The sequence below is a fragment of the Erithacus rubecula genome (genome assembly GCF_903797595.1).
Source record: "Erithacus rubecula genome assembly, chromosome: 15".
Lineage (NCBI taxonomy): Eukaryota > Metazoa > Chordata > Aves > Passeriformes > Muscicapidae > Erithacus > Erithacus rubecula.
This window is the reverse complement of record NC_136667.1, coordinates 15,726,753-15,743,379: the sequence shown is the minus strand read 5'-3', so window position 1 is coordinate 15,743,379 and position 16,627 is coordinate 15,726,753. Positions and strand designations below refer to the sequence as shown.

Sequence of the window (16,627 nt, the reverse complement as noted above, 5' to 3'; positions counted from 1 at the left end):
CCCCTCAAAGACCCTCAGAAAACCTTTCTGCATCTCACCTGCCAGCAGCTCAGGGGTCACAGGACACCCTTCAGGTTTCTCACCACACACCCAGGTGAAGTTCAGAGCTTCAGTTGAATGTATGGGGTTCACTGCCAGATGCTCTTATCCTCACTGGGGAGGGTTATTGATGTCACTGTCCCCACAACACCCTTCGTGGGAAAAAGTCACCCTGTGCCACTCAGACAGTGAGGGTTTTTTAATAAATACCTTTTTTTTTTTTTTCTTGTTTTTTTCTTTTTGCACAGAAATATACCAAGTTTTACAGAATACAAACTGCAGGGATAATGACCGAGCATCAAAGACAGAGGATGCAGAGCACCCTTGTGTCTCCCTCCAGTGTTCCCCAGGTCGCTGTCAGGTCTCCCAAAACCTGCTAAGGCTGGGGAGGGGACAGAGGAGGTGCCAGCATGTCCTGCCCAGGAGCAGCCACACTGGGGAGCCTCAGCTCTGGGCTGAGGGTACCAGCTGAGAGCATCACTGGGGCCGAGAGGGATGCAGGCCACTGATGGATGGACAATAGCCTTTTGGTGCTGGTGGACTCTGGTGCTGGGGGAACACCAGGTGGTGGCAGTGCTGGGAGGTTCTGGGCTGCTGCTGAGGGCTTGGAGCACAACCCTTGTGTTAATCCATCAGACATGATTGGGGAAGGACAGCCCCGTTGTCCAGGCAGCTGCCCAGGGAAAGGGGACACTGATCCCACAGCAAAGCACCTGGCTCTGCCATGCCCTGCCCTCACAACCACCCAGGCAGGGCTTGGCCCTGCTCCTGACTGTCCTATGGCTCCCACCTGTGTCAGCAGGACTTCCATGCCACAGCCCTGCACACCAAACACTCAGCCCACCCGAGAGGTCAGGAGGAGAGTGGGGTCTCGCATTCCACTTTAGCTGCTCTGGAGGACAAAGAGCCCCAAAGAGAGGGGCCAGGCAGGGCAGAGAGGTTTGGGGCAGGGAGAGGAGAGGTTTGGCCTGTCTGCAGGCTCTCAGCTCTGGGGCAGACACCAGACAGGCCACGCTCCAGGAGAGAGTTGAATCCCCATCACTTAAAGCCATGAGACCACACTTGGCTGGGGGTCAGAGACAATCTCCTTGGCCAGTTCTGCAGCAGCCAGACCTCCAGCTGCTCAGCACCCACAGGGGGAAAGCAGAGAGCATCAGGAAAAGGCTCTGCTACTCCAAAGTCACTTACCTCAAGTACCAGACCACCACACAAGCCCTTTCTCCCTTTCTAAAGGGATCTAGGAGATCAGAGAGCACCGTCCTGACTGCTCCTCCCTGATCACCACACAGCAAATATCACTACAGGCACCACAGTGTGGAGCAGGCTCCCCACTCCCACTGGGCAACAAATCCATCTGGGGGAAGCACCATCTCCCCACAGAGCTGGCCCCACCAACTGCAGGGATGGACAAAAATTTGCCACACCCATCCTGTATCTCCATCACCTAATCAGAACCCTGAGCAGTAGAACAGGGTCCAGTGAGGACATGGGGTGAGGCTAAGCAGCAGCCCAGGGAGGCAGCAAGGCTGCTCTAATCATGGGAAATGTAATGTCTGTTTGAGGGGCAAGTGAGGAAATCAAATGCACCACGGGGAGACCCCTGCATTGAGCCAGGAACAAGCCGCTGCTCTGCTCTGGCTGCTACAGCACTTACGTGAGTAGGGAGGGAGGGGCAGGAGGTGGCTGCGGGGCCATCCCACAGCCCTGCCTCACCCCACCTGGGGACACCTATTTTTGGTTAGGAGGGTAAGGCTATTGTGTGATGGCACCAGATCGTACAGGTGAGATGGGGGCCTGACGGACACCTTCGGGGGTCCCAGGCACGGCGAAGGGAGGGTGGCTGGGTGCGTGTGAGTGTGTGCAGAGGCAGGAGGGAGGCAGAGCCGCTATTTGCCCGCGGCAGGGGCGGTGGCCACGATCTCCTCGTACTTGGGCGGAGGCTCGCTGTAGGAGACGCTGGTCTCCTCGCCGCTGCTGCTCTCGGGGTGCCCCGTCACCTCCTCGTAGGAGGGCGGGGGGGTGGCACTGGACAGTCTGGAGAGCACGGAGACGGAATGCTCAGGCGGGCACAGGGTGCTGTCTGGCTGCGGGGCGCCCCCGGCTCTGCCATCCCCGTTTGCCCTGCTGCTGGCCTCCCGCTGGCACTGGCTCTCCCCTTGGCTCTGCGAGCGCTCCCGGTACACCATGACCCTGGGGAGGCTGCGGCCCGTCCGGCTGGCCAGGTAGCGGCTCTGGGCGTAGGAGGGGCGGTGGCGGGTGGCTTTCTGCAGCTGGCACCTCCAGATGATGAAGAGGGCGATGACTATGAGGAGAGCCACTCCCAAGAGGGGCACCACCACGTACATAGCGTCAGAGCGCTCCGTGCTGTGCCCGGGGTCCTTGACAGAGTACACAGAGCTGGTGTAGCCTTTCCAAAACTCCATCTGCAAGGGGAACAGAGGAACGACATCACGTGCTGCAGGTGGGAGAAGGACCCCACCCACCGCCAGCAATAATCACTGCCCTCCCCACGCCCACAAAAGGGATGTTCCCGGGACTGTGTTAGTTCCCACAGAACCTCAGGTTGAAAGGGTGGGAACTAACACAGAAAGTCATGGGAACATCCCTCAACAACACCAAATTTACTCCACACTAAAATTTATTCCACACCAAGCTCAGCCTAGAGAATCATGGACAACAATACACCTGCCCTGGGAGTGCCAGCTCAACCTGCAGCTGTGGGCAGGGCATCCTGGCAAAAGCAAGGTGAGGCCATTGCCTGGGAAGGGAAAGCCATGCTGGGAAGTGAGGCCACAACACGCTGCCTGCAGCCAGAAGAGGACAAAGGGAACAGGAGAGGCTGTTCCCCTTGCGCTTTCCCCGTGCCCAGCCTGCTGAGGTGTGAGCCCTCCCACACGCAGGGAACACGCACCGTCTTCTCCTTGTTCTCAAACACCTCCTTGACCTCCTCGTAGCTGCAGACCTCCTCCATGCACTCCCGCTCGATGGTGCCCTGCCGGATCTCCTCCAGGAAGCCATTGGCTCTGGGAAAGCGTTTCAGGAGCGAGTGGGCGGTCCTGGCCCCCAAGAACACTGCAACACACAAGGCAGAGACGTTCTGAGCAGGGACAGCCCCATACCTGCCCTCTGCCCGAGCTTTTCCTGACGCTACATGCATTTCCAACACCAAAAACCCAGGGCTGCAATCAGATAGGACGGCAGGTAGGACAGCCAAAGGGGCACAGGATTTTTGGGGTCTGCCCAGAAACATGGCACCAGGAGCCCTCCTCTCAGGGCTGAGGTGCTAGAGACATCAGAAGCAGCAGCTGCAGCCACACAGGGCAACTGAGGAAGAGAGAAAAGGCTCCAAAAATATTTGTTACCAGCCTTCTGCCCCTGATGGATTTCATCTTTCTGCCCCTTTGCTGCATGGCAAGGGAGATCCCACCAGAGAGCAAAACCCCACAGGGCTGGGACACAGAGCTGTGCCAGGACACGGGGCCAGCACTGAGAGGGACTCAGAGCACACAGATGAACACAACAGCCTGCTGGGAGCTGCTGTCCCTGTGCCAGCTGCTCAGGGGTCATGCAGGCTTAGGTGGCATCAAGAACTCTGTTCAGGCCCCAGAGAAACTACTGTCTTCTCCCAGGCCCAGAACAAGGGCAAACATCCCCAAAATACAGGGACAGCACAGGGGGTTATGAGTCAGGGGCCTGAGCAACCTCTCCTCAGCATCACATTCTCATTCCCACTGTGTTTTGATGCAGAGGCCTCAAACTTTCCTCTGCTCCAAAAGCCTGGGAGACTCCTCTAGTCTCCCCACAGCACATGCAGTCCTGAGGCCAGACAGAGCAGGAGCAGCACCTGCCTGCCAGACATTAAAGCCTCTCCCCCCATCCTGCAGGAGGGACACCTCCAGGGGGTGCAGGTGGCAAGCACCTGCCAGGACCTGCAGCAGCACAGGAGGCAAAGGAGCTGCTGCTCAGAGAGCAGAAACTTTACATAAAACATGATCCTTCCAGGATCCAAACACACATTTCATGAATGAGTGTTTCCATAACAGTTCAACACAGTCAGCTGTAGGCTGGTTCCAGCTCTTCCCACCAAGCCACAAAATCCTGCTGCTTCCCTTGGGAAGATGAATCAGTTCAGCTGGGTGACCCACAGGAACCTATTTACTTCCTTCACCCTCAGGCTCAGTCTCCCACTGGACCAACAAGGTGAAGCCATTCACACAGCAGCAGCATCAAAGGAGGCAGGGGGACAGAATCTCCCATCAGACCAGCTTGGTGCTAACAAAATACTCCACAAGCAAAAGAGTCAGTGAAAGCCACCAACTTCTTTCCTTTGGAGCCTTCGGCCAGGGAGAAAAGTCAAGTTTCCTCCTGCTTTACCTTCCGTGTATCCTGCTGCAGAAACAATACAATGTATTTGTGAGAGTATTTGGAAATATCAACAGGGACAAGATCATGGTGTAAGAAATAACTACTACTATGCTACACCATCCTGGGCTTGGAGGATGAGAGATGCTGAGCTGCTTTTGTGCTGTGTGGGTGCATTTTCCCCTCGTGATTTATTAATGCCTTGCTTCTGTGAGAGTTTGCAGAGGGCTGAACCACTGAGGTGTGAATGAAAAGCAGCATGAATGATGTGAGTCACAGATCTTCCCTCAGAATCGACTTTATTATGCAAACCATTTTTTTTTTTTTACAAGGACAACCGAAAAGCATTTTCAAGAGGCACAGAAGGCATCTTGCAGAAGGGCAGGGATCAGCTTGCCTTGGCTTTCACAGCTGAAAGAGGCTGGAGAGGGAACAGGCTGCCAGGCTGACTTGTCTTGAGCCTTTCCAGAAGGAGATGAAATTTTACAAAGACAACATTCATCCTGCAAATGTCCCATACTTTGCTGGAGAAGTCTGGCCTCACCTCCTTTGCCTCCCACCTTGATCAGGCCGTGGTATAAACTCTCCTCTCCTTGGCACTTGAGTCTGAGACTCGGATTTCAATTTCCTCAGCACACCTCAGAGCAACAAGCTTGGCTGCAGATCTCACTGTCAGTGTTTTCCAGTCACTGGACCCCTTCCCTGCTTTGCCATGCTGAGCTGGCCACTAAGGTAGGAAATAAAAACAGACACACAGGCAGGCAGGTATCACAAGCACTGTCCCAACTGCAAGCATGCTCTGACAGAGGTGTATGTTTTTCCCCACATGCAACTTCCCTTAGGGATGTAGAAATGGCAGGAGAGCAGGAACTGAGTCACTGCTCCTTCCCCTTGAAAGTGCAAAGAGCTCCCACATGGCTGGGGACCAGAGCAGAAAACCACTGGCCTTTGGAAAATGAGCCTCTCATCTCTACTGGATCCCCCCTGACATCAAGAGCAGCCAGCCAAGCAGGTCCTGCCCCCAGACCACAGGGCTGAGGGGACCTGCCAATGCCCAGCAGCCTCAGTGCTGATCCCCTGTGCCTCTCCAAGCCTCCCCACACCAGCTGGAGAACCGGTGCTCAGGAAAGATCAGAGCTTTAGGCAGGGGAAGCAGGAGCAAGGGCTGGGTTCACCTCATCCCTGCTGGGTTTCCTGGGGTGCTGCTGGCCCCTGGTGGACACCACCCCAATGTCTCAGCTGCTCTACCTGGGGGGGACACCCTGGGGCTGCTTCTCTGGGGCAGGACTGTGGCTGTCCCTGCAGAGGGACAGCCAGGGATGGCAGGGAGCTTGTGGTGGAGATCCTGCCCATCACCACATCCCCTCCTGCACATCAGGGTCACCATGAAGGGGACACTGCCACCACAGGGGACACCTTGTACCACCAGGAAATGGTAGTGAGCCAGCACCTGAATTGTGGGAAGGAGACAAGGCAGCAGTGGGAGAAGGCAGGGACCCAGCTGGGCACCCTCCTGATTAAGTGAAGATTAAAACAGCCTTTTAAAAACCCTGCCTGAAGATCTCTGCTCCCTCCCGCCCCAAGCACAGCACAGATAATGAAAGAAGGCATACCTGTCATCCCTGGGTCCTCCTCCTCCCCAGTGTGGCTACTGCCTCCACCTTCACAGCTGGCTCTGGTGACACTCCGAGCAAATCCTGAGATCCCAGGCAGATCTCTCCATCTCCCCCTTCCCTGCAGCCATCCTCCTTAGGCTCCCATCACACTGGGGCACGCAGCCTCCGTGCAGGCTGCCCAGGAGAGTGAGGAGGGAGGCTGGAGCCCAGCTCTGGACAGACCACACACCCCTCTGCAGCCTCAGCAGGCTCAGCCCATCTCTAGTGCTGGCCCAGCCCTGCTCTGGGTGTGCCACAGCGAGCTCAGGGTGGGGCACAGAGCCCCGGTGCCACCGGCCAGGCAGGGCAGTGTGGCCACCAGGGTGGGCACTGGCAGGGTGCCAGCCATGGGCATGAGGAGCACTGCTGGTGAGAGATGTCAGCACAGACAGGCAGCCCAGAGAGCCCTGGGGAGGCCTGTCCTGCACAGCAAGCACCACACAGAGAGAAATGATGCAGAGGTTCCACCTCCAGCACCTCCTCTCGACTCCCACCTTGCAGAGGGGAGAGAGAAGCACAAGTCAGGCCGGACCCCAGACCTCACCCAGGGCCAACAGCTGATGGCAGCTGCTCCCCACAGAGGATAACACCCCCCAAAATGCACAGGCACCCCTTTCTTGAGAGGTGGCTGTGAAATATCCCCCTCCTCTCCTCCAACACCACCACCACCTCTCCTGGGGAGCACTTACTTGCCATGCTGCCTCACTCAGCCAAGGGGGGCTCCTGCCTACCTGCAGGGGAGAAAACAGGAGAGTCACTGACAGCTTGAATTGCCAGCTCAGTTTCAAATCCCAAACCTCCATCACCCAGATCAGATTGATGCAGAAAGCATGGTGCTGAGTGGTGGACCCATGACAGATCCCACCCAGCCGAGCAGTGCCTCTGCAGAGAGCCAAAGATTCCAGCTGCCTCTCCACTCTTCACCTGCCTGGAGGGGCTGGAGGGGCTCAGGGCACCCGCAGCTCCCAGAGTGCTGGGGCAGGTGCCAGGGAGAAGCAGGGCCCTTGCAGACCAGCAAAGTAGGAAGGGAAAAACTGGATGAAGGATAGACTCCATTTCTCACCAGCAGATGAGATGATCTGCTGGGAGCAGCCTGGTGCTCTTCCCTTCCACAAGAGATTGATGGATACAGGTGAAGCAATCATCTTATTTTAGAGCAACTTCACAGACGTGCCAGTTCTCATTTCTGCAACTCCTACCCACAATCTGGTTGTTGGGCCAAGCTAAGGGCAGCAGCAAGAGTGACAGAGCTCCCTGCACAGCCAGGACAATAGCTCTCCAGCTGGACAAGCACCTTTTGTGCTCCAAAAGCAAAACTAAACTAAACAAAACCCCACAGAAGTTAAACAAAGCCCTACAGAAGCAGGGGATATCTGCTTGTTTTCCATGTTTTGTCTTCTCCCTGTGCTCAATGCCCTGTGGGTCAGACTGCCCTGGGCTGACTATTGCTGCGTGTGACACTTGCTGTGGCAAAGCTACAACTCTGTCAGGAGACAGAGGGACAGAACTGCCCAGCTCCTACAGGGATTTATTGCAGATGAAGGAGCAAGCCTGGTTAGAAACAGCAGGAACTAAACCACATGCTGGTCTCAGGCTCAGGACTTTAGATACCCAGTTATTCCAAAAGCTGTGGATCTGCTCTGCTGGAGTGAGGTCAGGGACAGCACAGAGCTGTTCACAGGGTCAGCAGGGCTGGAAACATTCTCCTTTCACATCAAAGGCAGGCAGACAGAAGGGCTGATGCTGCACACCAGCACACCTCACAACAGCCACCTTCCAGCAAATGGAGCACCCCTCCCTGCCATCAGCAGGTTTGCTGTGCCTTCCAAGTTCCTACACCATAAAGTGGCAAGAGGGCATGCAAGCCTGGAGCTGTGTCCAGAGAGAGAAAGCAGCTTCTTCCCAGCAGTTTGGGAAGCTCAGATTGTAAACCTTGATTTGGAGTTGAAGCAAAAGTGAGGGAAAGCACCAGAATTACAGAGGAAGGATCTGTTGCCCCCAGTGCTCCACAGCCCAATCCCACTACTCTGAGCCCTGAGGGGGGATGTGAGAGGCCTCTGGATCCATGAATTCCCCACAGGCTCTGAGCAGCACTTCTGCTGTCATCAGTTTTTACAAAGAGACCCAAAGCCCCAGGATAAAAGAAAGCACAGCACAGAGAACACGCCACAGTTTCCACACAAACCCTCGTTGTTAGAGGCATTCTCCCCCTCTGAGGGACAGGAGAACAAAGACACAGAAAGAAGGATATTCTCACATCAAACTCCAGGCAACAAATTTAATGTTGTTTAATTTAATTCACACCCTTTCACTTTCTTCCATGTATCTGTGTCAATGCACCCAGTGCCACAATCAGGGAGGTGCAGACGAGCCCCCGAGCACGACCAGTGCCAGTGAGAAGGGCAGACGCCCCAGATGCTTTATTTTCATTTCCACATGCAAATTCCTGACTCCAGCGAGCAGGGAAAGCTGGAGCAGTGCACAGGCTGACGCCGAGGGGAGCAGCATCCCTCCTGCCCCCACGCACGCTGAGAGCAGCCTGGAGCTGGAGGCTGACCCAGCAGACGCCCACCCATCGCCGATCCCCCCCTCCGGCTTCCCATCCTCTATAAATACCCCATCGATAGGAGGTTGCTAAGGCAACCGTGAGGAGGCAGGAGGGATGCAGCCACGGCAGTGAGGATGCTGCAGTCGCACATTCGTGTCTCCCCCAGGCTCCCCCCATCTCCGCCCCCGCTCCCGTCACTGATGCCAAAGGAGGAAATCGTGCCGGGAAAACACGGTGTGTGCGTGTGGAGCCGGGCCCCGCGGGGAGCTGGGGGTCCGCACTGGGAGGTGGCACCTCCTGGACAGGCTGGGGGGCACAGGTGGGGGTCGGGGGGATCCACAGCCCCCAGTGACGCGCCGCGGCAGCGGGGAGGATGCTGACTGTGCCAGCATCACGTAGCCGCGGTGCCAGCGGCTCCGCTGGATCCCGGCAATATTGGGGGTTTTCCGTGCCAAGATTCACGGCGAGGAGAACAGGCTACACCCGCTACGCTTGGCAGGGCAGGAAGCCTCGCCCTCCCAAAGCAGCCCTGACACCCCACCCTGCTCCCTGGCTGCTCCTCAGGCTGTCTTGGCAGCCCCCAGCCCGGCCCCTCTCTGCCCAAACCCAGCTCCAAATTATCCCCACTGCGCTCAGCTTCCAGAGCCACCCCACGGCAGGGACCCACAGCTCATCTGTCACCCTGCAGCAGGGACCCCCAGCCCACCTGCCCAGGCGTGCAGGGGCTTTCCAGTCCCTCCTCAGCCTTCAGTGTCACCCCACGGCAGAGCCTCAACCCTGTCACCCCAGAGCCGAGACCCCCAGTTCACCTGGGACCCCACAATGGGGACCCCCAGCCCACCTGGGACACCATAACAGGAACCCCCAGCCCACCTGACACCCCATAGCAAAGCCCCACAGCCTACCTGTCACCCCATACCGGGGTCCCCCAGCTCACCGGTCGCCCCATAGCGGGATCCCCTTCCTCACCTGTCACCCTACAGTAGGGACCCCCATGTCACCTCTCACCCCACAGCGGTGCCCCCCAGCCCACCTCCCCGACTCCGCGGGATCTTTCCAGCCCCACCCTCGGCCCCACCGACACATCCTCCTCATCTCCGCCGCTCCGCTGCTCGCCGCGCGCCCAGACACGCCGCACCAGTCCCAGAGCTCCCGGCTCCCCGCTCCGCGGCACCAGCCCCTCCCTTCCCGCACCGGCCCCGCAGCCGCGCTCCCTCAGCGCCGCTCTCCTCCCCCCGGCCCCGCGGCCGCGCCCCGCTCCCCGCCGGTACCTCATGGCGGCACCGCGCCCGCCGCAGCCGCTCCCTCCCGCCGACGGGCAGGGGAGGCCAGGCCCCGCCCCCGACACGCCCCCTCCCGCCCTTCGGCCAATCGCGTCCCTCCGCGGCCCGCGCGCGCCGCCTTCCTCCTGCAATGGGGGTGCGGGGTGGGGCCGCACGCTCCTCCCCCCAGCTCGGGATGGCGCGACAGCCAATCAGAACGGGTTGCGCTGCCGGGCGGTGCCGCGGTGGCCGCTGGGAGTCGTAGTCCTGAGCCGCGCCGCGATCCCGCGGAGCGCGGGCGCGGTCCCGGGAGTTGCCCGTGGCTCCGGGCGGGTCTGGCTGCGCTGCCGCACGCAGCGCTGTCTGCCTTCCCCTGCCTGCTGCCTCACGCCGGCCTGCTGGCATACCGCGGGTGGCCCGCGCTCACATCCCCTGTCGCCTCCTCCTCTTCATCATCCCCCTCTTCATCTTCCTCCTCCTCCTCCTCACTGCCCGAGTCCTCATAAAAGAAGAGGGTGGCCTGCACCGGGAAGTTCTCCAGCAGCTTCTCCCCCACGCTGTACAGGTGGTCAAAGGCCTTGGACTTGGGCCAGAGGAGCCTGCGTGGGGAGAGCCGGCGTGAGCGCCGCGCCCGCCGCGCCCGCCCCGCCCCGGCCCTGCAGAGCACCTACCTGACCGGGTGCTGCAGGAACGGCAGCGCCTTGCCGGGACCGCCGTCCGCCTCCGCTGCCCGAGCCTGGGGAGACACAGCCGCTGGTACCGGGGCTCCCGCTGCCCCTCCCGCAGGGTGCGCGGGCTGGTACCGGAGTACCCTGTGCTGGTACCGGGGTACCCTGTGCTAGTACCGGGGTGCCCTTGTGCCCTGTGCCGGTACCGGGATGTCCTGTGCCGGTACCGGGGTGCCCTGTGCCGGTACCGGGGTGCCCTTGTGCCCTGTGCCGGTACCGGGGTGCCCTGTGCCGGTACCGGGGTGCCCTGTGCTGGCGCCCCACACACCCAGCAGCTCCCCCCTCCCCTGCCGCTGAGTTGAGGCACTCACAGCACCGCGAGGAAGCTGGCATTTCCCCCCACAGCCTCCTGACAGGCTTTTTGCCAGGGTAATCTCTCCCCCGTGCTCAAGAGCCGGTGCCCAGGCATCCCACTAACCCCCTGAGGAATGCCCGCCCCGCTGGGAACAGGCGGCCCTTTCAGGCTGCCCTGGGGGGGCTGTGGTGCCCGTGTCCCCCGGGGGGGTCAGCCTGGCCCTGCCCCAGGGCTGCGTGGGGAGCGGGGCGATGCTTCAGGGCGGGTGGGCACGGCACCCCCGTGGGACAGAGGACCTGGGGTGACTCTGTGGGACAAGAGGCTGGTGTTCTGCCAGCAGGGACCCCAACCTCATGGGCATAGGGACAGACAGACACAGCGGGGAGTGCCAAACTCACAGGGTCCATCTCCTCCCGCCGCGCCGCGGGTCCCTCCTGCGCTTGGGGCAGCCACGGTCTCCAGAGAGGAAGGGCTCTAGGAGAGAGAGAGCGGGTTCAGCGCCACAGCCTCTCGCCCTCACCCGCTCCCCTTTGCCTTGCTCGCCCTCACCCGCCTGCCCAGCGCTGCTCGGATCCCAGCACCCTCTGTCCCACCCCTGGCCGCTGGGATCAGAGGTGTCCCCAGCACCGCAGCCTTCCCCCAAACCCAGCGGGAGCTCCCCCATCCCACACCCGGGCCGCTCCCCCAGCCCGAGCAGCACCCATACCTCGCCCCTTGCTCCAGCCCCAGGGGTGGGCAAGCACCGGCCACAGGCACCCGGAGCCCGGCGGCACTCAGGCGACAGGCAGCAGCTTGCATGGTGGCAGAAGACGCTGTCCCTTCTGACACTGTCCTCCGTGGTGGGGACACATTTATAGCTCTGCCTCGGCCGTGACTCACAGATTCTTCGGGGCAGGGGAGCGAGGGGCTGGGGCTGTGGAGACAGCGGTGTGAAATTTGTCCCAGTTGTGTAAACAGAGGGCCGAGGGGAGGCTGGGGGCGGAGGGGCTGCGATCTCTGGTGGAAAAGCAAAACACAAAAGGGAAAATTTGGACACCATTTGTGAGAAAATCCCCGGGAGGGAACAGAGGAGGGTAGAGACAATTAACAAGGATGATTAAGTGCTCTTTGTAGCCATTTGCATAAGGGAGTCGAGGGAGATGGGAAATGGTGAGGTGGCTGGATGGGTATGGGATTGGGACAGTGCAATGGGATGGGACCACAGGTTGGGCATGCCACGGGGACAGTGTGGTGGGCTTGTGATGGGGACAGCACAAAGGGCACGATGAGAACAGTGATGGGCTACAGTGGTGGCAAGCACAGAGCCACCAGGAGGCAGCTGGTGACTCGAGAGGGGCTCAAGGGCAGACAGAGAGGGAAGACACGTGGCAGGGGTGGACCCCAGGCACTATCAGGGGTCTTGTTCAGGCAGCCATGGCCCATCACCCCAGGGAGCAGCCAGATCCCATTCCACAGATGGAGAACATGTACTCGCCAGTGCTCCCTGCCTTCTCCTTTAGTTTCTGAGATGTGGCCCACACCAGCAGGTACAGAGAAACTCCTCAATGTGAGGGTGAAAGGCTGATGGACCCCTGGCCCCAGCAAGGCCACTCATCCCATCCCTGCTCACAGTTCCTGCCCAAGCACTCGAAGAAAAGTGGCACTGGCAGGCCAGTCACCTCCTGCTCCTGGGAGAGTTTCAGTTTGGGATAAGGAAAGAAAATAGCAAATGGTGCCTGCTGTAGCTCTGCTATCAGCATCCAAACACTGCTGTCCAAACGCTGGCAGAACCCTGCTCAGCTCCAAGCACAATTTGTCACCCCAGGCCCTCCCTGCTCCTCTCCATCTGTGGCAGCCGGTGAGCAGGAGGGGGCACGGGGCCAGCACAGCTCTCATTACCTTCCCCATTTGCTCCTCATTTGGGCCAGTAGTCTTACAACAACAAACCCCGTGGAGGACAAGCATGGCCAGGAAGAGTAAACCAAAAGCTCAGGCTGGCTCTGAGAAGTGGGGAGCTCAACCTGCTGGCGTTTCACTGCCCCTCGAACCCCAATACAGGCAGCACAGCCCAGAGTGGAACATGGATGGTGGCGCAGTCACCTGGAGCCACTAAGGCTGTCCAGAAGGATGAGAGCAAGCCTCAAACCTGAACCCATTAGGTGAACCTGCCCTGGTAATTCATAGACAACAAGCAAAACGAGGCATCCCAGCTCCCCAATCCTTCCCGACACCCAAAGGGTTTAATTCTGATCTGCAATAAGCCTCTGATCCGGGCAGAGATTTGCAGGTGGATTGTGCAAAGCTGTAACTAAACAACTGCAGCCCCTGATCCCCTGGGCTGGGGCCCAGGCTGCTCACCCTACCCTGAGCAGCCGCCTCCAGTCCTGGGTGACCCCCGGCTGCAGCCACGCCGGGTCCCACCCTGCACCTCCAGATACCCCGTAAGTACCACAGAGCTCCCTCCTGCACTTTCTGCCAGCACCCTGAGCACCCCAGGTGCTTCTTTTCCAGCGACTCAGACGGTGTGGGAGGTCTTGGGAGACGGAAAGCTGGGAAACTTTGGTGCCAAGCATTTGAGGTGGCAGCGGGGGGCACGGGAGCAGAGGGGACGCCCTGGGTGGTGGCAGCACGCTCAGCCAGGAGCGTTCCCAGGGTGAGGGAGGCCACTGGCCGCCGGGCCGGGGCTCGGGCTGGTTTCGCAAGGCGCCACAGAAGGAGGAATTTTTAAACAAAGCAGAGGGAAAACAAACCAGTCCTCTCCACCAGCTCTGCCAACCTCTCCGCCTGTGTACAGGGCTGTGGGCGGGAGGTGGCACCTGCACAGAGACCCAGCATGAGCTACACCCCAAACCACTTACCCATCCACAGGACAGGTTGCTCTGCTTGGCTGGCACGCTTTCAGGATGCATCCCAAAGGAGATGCCAGCCCTGATGTAATCCTGCTCTCTGTGGGCCTCCAGGCTCTCCTGGGCATGCAGGTGTCGCTGTCACATGCATCCTTCTCCATCCTTGTCCCCAGCAGCACAGAAAGGCTGATATCCATGGTTCAGTCTCAGGTGGCCATGTCCCATTGTCCCAAAGGACTGCGGATGCCTTGGGTGAGCCCCATGCAGATGGAGACGAGGTGCCATCCCCTTTCCTCAGCTGGAGGAATTTTGGGTTCACCACCTGAAGTCACCTCCAGCAGGTCCCAAATTAGTTGATGCAGCCATAGCTTTTTGGCTTCCTCAGCTCGAGGCACCACAGAAGACAAGGGACCCGGAGGAAGGCAGTGGGCACTTTCCCCTCACCAGCAGCTGGCTCTCCATCCCTGCCCGCGGCGTCAGTGCAGGGGAGGGCTTTGGCGTCCTTCCTGGGCAGCACTGCTCTGCCTCTGGAGCCTGGCTGGGGAGATAGCGGAGGTGAAAGGGCACTTGGCGCTCCTCCACGGGCTTGGGTCAATCGTTAATCGGGGAGGGATTGCTCTCCACTCTCGCAGGTAACCTCCCCGCGCTCCCACCCGCACAAAAGCAGCACCCCCGGCAGCGGGGTGGAGCCGCAGCGCTGCGAGCCGAGCCCTCGCAGGGCCATGGGAACGTGAGCACACCGGAGGGACCTGGGCGACGAGCTGCGAGCCCTGCGCAGGTGGCAGAGGTGACAGACGACCGCCACCATGGTGTCCATGGGGCTCCAGCTGCTGGGCTACACCGTGGCCTTCCTGGGCTACATCGGCACGCTGACAGCCACTCTGCTGCCCAGCTGGAAGATCAGCTCCTACATCGGCTCCAGCATCGTGACAGCCATCAGCTTCACCAAGGGGCTGTGGATGGAGTGCGCCACGTACAGCACGGGCATCACCCAGTGCGACATCTACAGCTCGCTGCTCAACCTGCCCGCCGACATCCAGGCGGCACAAGCGCTCATGGTGAGCTCCTGCGCCGTGTCCTCCCTGGCCTGCCTGCTCTCTGTGGTGGGCATGCGGTGCACCGTGTTCAGCCAGGGCTCGCCGGGCAAGGACCGCGTGGCGGTGGCGGGCGGCGCCGCCTTCGTGCTCGGGGGGCTGCTCTGCTTCATCCCGCTGGCCTGGAACATCCACGTGGTGCTGCGCGATTTTCGCAACCCCGTGCTCCCCGACAGCATGAAGTTCGAGCTCGGGGAGGCTCTTTACCTCGGCATCATCTCCTCCCTCCTCTCCCTCATCGGCGGCTTCATCCTCTGCACCTCCTGCCCCGCCCGGGATACGACCGCCGCCTACTCCAGCGGCTACCAGCCGCAGCTACTGGCGAGCAAGAGCCCCCGGCCCTCCGTCAGCCAGGTGCAGAAGACCAAGAGTGAAGTCAATTCCTACAACTTGACAGGATACGTGTAGTGGCTGCAGGTGGGAGCCAGGCTGGCACCTCTCCGGCTCCCCAGGGCTGGCACCAAGGGAACGCGGTAAGAGCAGAGGACACGGCGCTCAACCCTCTCCTGTGCTTGGGGGGGTTGATCCCGCTCTCTCCCTGGGATTCTGAGAGCCCTGTGACTGCTTGGAGATCCCAGCTGGTGGCTTGCATTGACCCTGAATCCAGCTCCTGCTCTTTACTCCCTGTTGCCAGCTCGCAGGCAGCCCCTGGCACAGCAGGACCCCAGCCTGCAGCCCCAATGAACCTACCTGGAAAGGGGAGTGGGCTTGTGGCCCCAGGGACTGGCTGCTGGCCATGGAGGCATCGCAGCAGGGTCAAGGGCGTGTGTGTGGGTCTGGAGCCACTGCTGGGGGGTTGAGTGCTGGCTGCAAACCGATGTTGCAATAAATCCGTCTTTCTAGCCAGACTGTATCCGAGCTTTTCTCTGGCACCGAGGCGGTTTGGAGGGGGCCAAGATGTGAAAGGTGCCCCTGGCCCTTGCTCTGGCCTGCCTCCCCCACCCCACAGCTGATGGCTTTGTCAGGCAGGAGCCCAGGCAGGTGGGAGCTCTGTGAGGGGGAGGAGAGCCACTCCCTGGCACAGTTTGTCCCTGGGCACCATGCTGGGAGGTTGCCATGCACCACGACTGCCAGCGTGCCAGCAGGGACAAGCAGAGCTCCCTGTGGGATAATAGCAGGCAGCACCTTCCCTCTGTCCCCCCAGCCCTTCTTGCTTCTAGGAGTGCAGGTGTGATGAGACTGGGGTTCCCACAGGGAGATCATTGCCCCTGTGTGTGGCACATCCAAGTCCCCAGGTGGGGTGCAGCCCTGGCATTCCCACATCCCCATCCCAATGAACACTGGCACCCCTAGGGCAAACACGGTCCCAAGGACCAGAGGCAGCTCCTGGCTGTGGTGGAGCCCTTGGGGCAGGTCCTGAGCCCCAAGGTCCTTGAAGGGTCTGTTTTGGGAGAAAAATGCTACCAGTGAGACACTGGAAAGCTGCAAGGGATGGGCAGGCAGGAGCCAAGGCTGTGTGGCTGCAGCCCTGCACAGGAACAGCAGCATGACATCCACACAGGCTGCTGGTGGCACTGGGGGATGCTGGGCACATGCCAGGGCATGGCAGGAGAGGAGGTGCAGGCAGCCCAGCTCCACAGCCCACCAGGGAGCAAGAACCTTTAAATCCATCTGATGTACCACTGCCCCAGGTGAGAGAAGCCCTGCCCTGCTGTGCCACAGCACAGGGCACCCACAGACCACCTTGCCCTGGCTCCCTGTCCCCCAGGGAGCGGGAGACCTTGGTCTGCCTGCTGACCCCTCATAAAGCAATTTAGATTAGGTCATGGAGAGGAAGGGACCGTGTTCTGCACTTCAAACGTCACCACCATCACCCTTG

The 16,627-nt window shown here is 60.0% G+C and overlaps 2 protein-coding genes across 11 annotated transcripts; one reads left to right on the top strand and one right to left on the bottom strand.

Moving 5' to 3' along the window:
- Positions 1-147: 147 nt before the first annotated feature.
- Positions 148-14,137, bottom strand: PRRG3 (proline rich and Gla domain 3). Of its 10 annotated transcripts, XR_013775973.1 has the most exons (8): positions 13,727-14,137; positions 11,596-11,885; positions 11,288-11,363; positions 10,538-10,602; positions 9,876-10,465; positions 6,746-6,787; positions 6,015-6,191; positions 4,682-5,128 (listed from the first exon to the last, which is right to left on the bottom strand). XR_013775973.1 is itself a non-coding variant. In XM_079318816.1 (6 exons), the coding sequence occupies exons 5-6, from the start codon at positions 3,008-3,010 to the stop codon at positions 1,926-1,928; spliced, it is 597 nt and encodes a 198-aa protein (XP_079174942.1). In that variant the 5' UTR covers positions 3,011-3,111; positions 4,962-5,128; positions 6,015-6,191; positions 6,746-6,787; positions 9,876-10,192; the 3' UTR covers positions 148-1,925. The 10 variants fall into 10 exon arrangements, 5 of the variants coding, with proteins under 5 accessions (XP_079174942.1, XP_079174938.1, XP_079174939.1 ...); XR_013775974.1 differs by lacking the exons at positions 4,682-5,128; positions 6,015-6,191 and adding an exon at positions 6,511-6,550 and having other exon boundaries at positions 11,596-11,802; XM_079318816.1 differs by lacking the exons at positions 10,538-10,602; positions 11,288-11,363; positions 11,596-11,885; positions 13,727-14,137 and adding exons at positions 148-2,462; positions 2,951-3,111 and having other exon boundaries at positions 4,962-5,128; positions 9,876-10,192.
- A 190-nt stretch (positions 14,138-14,327) lies between these two features.
- Positions 14,328-15,654, top strand: CLDN2 (claudin 2). The gene has a single exon (XM_079318817.1). It carries the CDS (start codon positions 14,521-14,523, stop codon positions 15,214-15,216), a length of 696 nt encoding a protein of 231 aa, XP_079174943.1. The 5' UTR covers positions 14,328-14,520; the 3' UTR covers positions 15,217-15,654.
- Positions 15,655-16,627: the final 973 nt, after the last annotated feature.